The sequence below is a fragment of the Budorcas taxicolor genome, chromosome 11, assembly GCF_023091745.1.
Source record: "Budorcas taxicolor isolate Tak-1 chromosome 11, Takin1.1, whole genome shotgun sequence".
NCBI classification, from domain to species: domain Eukaryota; kingdom Metazoa; phylum Chordata; class Mammalia; order Artiodactyla; family Bovidae; genus Budorcas; species Budorcas taxicolor.
Window position 1 is genome coordinate 30,924,962 of NC_068920.1, and position 4,574 is coordinate 30,929,535.

Below are 4,574 nucleotides of genomic sequence, written 5' to 3' on the forward strand. Positions count from 1 at the left end.
TCTTTAATAGCCAACTTCTTTCCAGAATTTGGCAGTCAGAACTTTAGCTATGGGAAGAGAGCTGTCTCCGAAATTACAAGCATTGTTACAATCACTGTTATTAGAGAATGTTCTTACAAAATAGTTTGACAAGTACAATATTTTTTCCTCCCTCCCTCCTTTCTTCTTTCCTCTTAGGTTGAGTGAGTATCTTTTGCAAAGAGGAATTTGTATGTTCCTCTGGTATCTACCCATGAATCAAAACTTTTTCTTGCCCAGAGTTCTCCGAAGAGCTGTCTTGACTTCCTTGTTCCGTAAGCTGTAGATGATAGGGTTGAGCATGGATGTCACCACAGTATAGAAGAGGGCCAGGAGTTTATCCACCCCTGGTGAATGGCTAGACTTGGGCCTCAAGTAGGTGACAGATCCTGAGCCATAGAAGAGCGTTACTACCAGTAGGTGGGAGGAACAGGTGGAAAGAGATTTTCGGCGGCCTTCAGGGGAGGGCATGATCAGCATGGCAGCTAGAATTCTGCCATAAGAAGCAATGATTAATAAAAATGGACTGGAAATGCAAAGAATGGCCACAACAAAGACTGCAGCCTCATTATGGGATGTATCCCCACAGGCTAGTGCCAGAATAGGGGGGAGGTCACAGAAGAAGTGGTCTATTTCACAGGGGCCACAGAAGTCCAAAGAAAAAATATAGTTGGTTTGGCCCAAGCCTACTATGCAACCCACTCCCCAAGAAACCATTGCTAAATGGACACACACTCCACGACTCATTCGTGTTGCATAGTGAAGTGGGGAGCATATAGCCATATAGCGATCAAAAGCCATGGCTGCCAAAAGGCAGCACTCACTTATAGCAAATAATGTAAAGAAAAACATCTGTGTAGCACAGCCCTCCCGAGAGATTCCTCGGGCCTCACTCACAAGGCTCTGCAGCATCTTGGGTATGACAGAGCAAGTGTATCCAATCTCCAAGAGAGACAAGTTGGCCAGGAAGAAGTACATGGGGGTATGGAGGACCGGATTGGTCCAGATGGCAAGAGCTATGAGAGCGTTGCCTGTCAGTGATGCTAAGAACATGAGTAGGATGAGGGTAAATAAAAGGAAGCACTGTTCGGTGACCTCAGAGAATTTGGCAAATGCAAAGCGTTTCACAGACATGCTGTTGTCTTGCCACAAGGAACAGTTGAGGTCATGACCTTAAGAAAAGAAGAGCAAAGTCATCAGGAAAATTCTTTCAGATAGAAATATAACTCTTTATATTACTCTTAATAAGCTCCAGTGAGCCAAAGAGATAAATTTCTTACCTATAATTTAAAATTTTTAAAGTTTGGAAGTTATTCTCATCCTGAAACCAGTACTATTCTGTGTAACTATCCCAACTGATTTGTCCACAGTGTATCTAGTCAGCAGGCATAAAATGGGGAAAAAAAGTCAGCACAAATCTCTTTCATTCCTTCTTTTTATCAAATGAAGTTCCTCAAATACCTATTTCTTTCTTCTTCTTTTCCCACTGACTTACTTTCTTCACTCATTCACTCAACAAGTATTTATTGAGCAGAATACTTTCAAAGTATTTTGCAGTTACTGTAGGTCCTGGTTTAAAACAATGAAAAAATACCACTTCTTTCCAAAGGGAACTTATTTAGTTAAGGAAAGCAATAATTAAATGACTATTCAATAAATAATTGTTACAATGCAGAGATTTAAAACTTGGGTAAGTTGTGGTGACTGACCTACTTAGACTGGCTGTTCCAAAAGGGTTCTTAATGAAGAGAAACCTGAGCTGAGATGTGAATGAAGAAGAGGCAACCATGTGAAGACTGTCACAGCCATTCACATCATGTCTATATTGTACTGCTGAGATAGTCACATCATTGCAACAGTTAAAAAAAAATATCTCATCTGCCAAGCTTTCTCCATTGGATTGTTGTTTGCTAAATGAAAATTACCCTTGCTCCAAGTTAAAAATCAAATTTCTTAATATAATTGATGAAAATCTATAGATCAAGGTAGACTATTGATAGACTTCTATCTCACTTTTTATCCAATGGACCATATGTTATAGTCACAGCAAACTGCTTGCATCTTTTAGTATGTGCCTTGTATGCATATATTTCCTTTTCTTTGTGTTTATTTTCCCCTGGTGGAAGGGCCTGGAAATTTGCCTCCTTATTTGTCCATCTATTGAACAATCTATTATTGAGTTTCAGCATAGCTTCATCTCCTCTCTGGAACTTTCTCCTCCAACTCCACCTCTCCCTTGCCCTTGTTCTGGTCAGTTACATGGCCCTTCCAGTCCATCTTCCCACCACTCTCTAACTGACATTTGAGTATTTACATTACTCCAAGGACGATTGATTGTTCATTTCTTCCTGAAAATAGACTCAAGAAGTTTGGGAGTGAAGAACTTTATTTATACCATTATTTCCACCAACCATAACAACGAATAAGTTCTCATGTAATGAAAAAATTAGAATATTAAGCTTTACTCTGACTGCATATATATGCTGTCTAGTGGCACTTATTCTACTTTCTGAAGGTAATTATGATAAATTTCATCTCCTTTAAGTATCTCAAATGTGACAGCTATTTGTCTCTCAATCTGATAGTTACTACCACTTCCTGACAAAAATATTCCTTCTTCTAAATATGGATGTACTGCAGTTTAAATTTTTTTGGAAATGTCTTCATGGAAAATCCTAAATAATGTTTGCTATGAAAGGGCAAAAGAATGAGGAGGTTTTTTCCTATTCCTCTGAACTGTTATGTTTTCATTAGTATAAACTGAAGTCATGTTTATTCTACATTTGTTTAAAACACATCACTGTTTATTCCACATTAATGTTTGATGCCAGTATATATAGAACAAAAGTATGCATTTTGAGGTTCCAAATTATTATGAACAGACAAAATTTGTGTGCTTATGTGTTCACAAAAGCATATGTACAAAGATATACATTTTTGCATATATACATATATCTTATACTGACAGAAACACACATTCAAATCCATGCTAAATAGCACAGTAATCAAGAGTGCTGACAGTCTTTGTGGGTTAAATTCCTAGTGCAGCCATCTAACACTGAGTCCTGGCTAACATTTCCTTAAATATTTGTTCCTCAGTTTTCCCATTTTAAAAGGAAGTGATAGAAGTATCTCCCTAATGCAGTTGTTATATGAGGATTAAGTGAGTTAATTCTCACAGAAGCATGTAGAAAAGTGGTTATGTACTTAAATATTAGCCATAGCAGTGCCTGTATACTTGGATACTCTTACAATAAATTTACCTTCATATATACTCCTTTTGCTGAATTTTATGTCACAGTCCCTAAAGTCCCTAATCATTCCTCCTGTTCATTCTCTTCATTTCCATTTCATATTTTTCTAATCATCTGCTGTGATAGAAAGAGAAAAAGTAAAAAATACATACATAAACAGATTTTATATATAATTACATAGATTCTATATATAATTATCTGTCTATAATCTATACATATATAGATTCAAATATAAAAATGCCACGTGGATGTTATGTCCTGTGAAAAATAGTTGTATATTATGAATCATTTTAATCTACTAATTTGTATATCCACTGAGGTATGCCACAGTTCCACAAAGTTAAGGAGAGAAACAAGTGGACTGATTCAAAATTCTGTTCAATGTGAAATAAAAACTCTGCACAATTCAGGGACACTCAGTGTATATGACTTTGAAAAATTTGCTTACATATTGTAGTCTATTACAATGCATTTACACTTATGTTAAAGCATTTGTAAACATTTACCTTGCATTGTGGGCTTCCCTGGCAGCTCAGATGGTAAAGAATCCACTTGTAATGCACGAGACCTGGGTTTGATCCCTGGGTTGGGAAGATTCCCTGGAGAAGGGAACAGCCATGCACTCCAGTATTCCGGCCTGGAGAATTCCCTGGATGGAGGAGGCTGGCAGGCTACAGTCCTTGGGGTCACAAAGAGTGCCAAGGACTTTCACATCACTCACCTTGCATTGTATCTAATTAAATTAACTAATATAATTTAATATCTATATTTCTTATGTAGCAACACAATTCAGTTAAGGTTGTGGCAAAGAAAACAAAGACAATAGTTGACTTTCATTTTTTAAGCCTAAAAAATTTCTGAAATATCCTAACTTCTCAATGATAGACTATGCAGTTATATAGAATACTCTAGATGTAGACAAGTTGCCATTCATTTTGTCAGTTAAATAAGCAAATATGTTTCTTACTCATTCAACCTTCCTGTGTCTGGGAGAAACTAGAGTTTCCTCAGTGACACAGATGGAGGAGCCAAGGAAAAAATCCCAGCCAGAAAAGAAGAATGCCTCACTCTTTCTTAAGTAGTGACATCATTAAGATTTCATTTCATAAATATTCTTGTCCATTTAGACTGTAGACAGCAAATACAAATACCGGTATTGGGGATGAGAGGTGAGGATGTGGGGAATGGGAGAAACCTACTGATAGATGGCATACAGGAGGGCTGATTGCACAAAGGGTAATACATGCTGATAGTCATTCAATATTCTTAGACCCTCAGGATGAATAAAAAGTCATCCTGTGA

General features: G+C 37.2%; 1 protein-coding gene across 1 annotated transcript; it reads right to left on the reverse strand.

Moving 5' to 3' along the window:
- Positions 1–237: 237 nt before the first annotated feature.
- LOC128055564 (olfactory receptor 10C1-like) lies at positions 238–4,000 on the reverse strand. The gene is made up of 2 exons (XM_052648175.1): positions 3,994–4,000; positions 238–1,190 (listed from the first exon to the last, which is right to left on the reverse strand). Exons 1-2 carry the CDS (start codon positions 3,998–4,000, stop codon positions 238–240), a joined length of 960 nt encoding a protein of 319 aa, XP_052504135.1.
- Between the last annotated feature and the right edge of the window lie 574 nt (positions 4,001–4,574).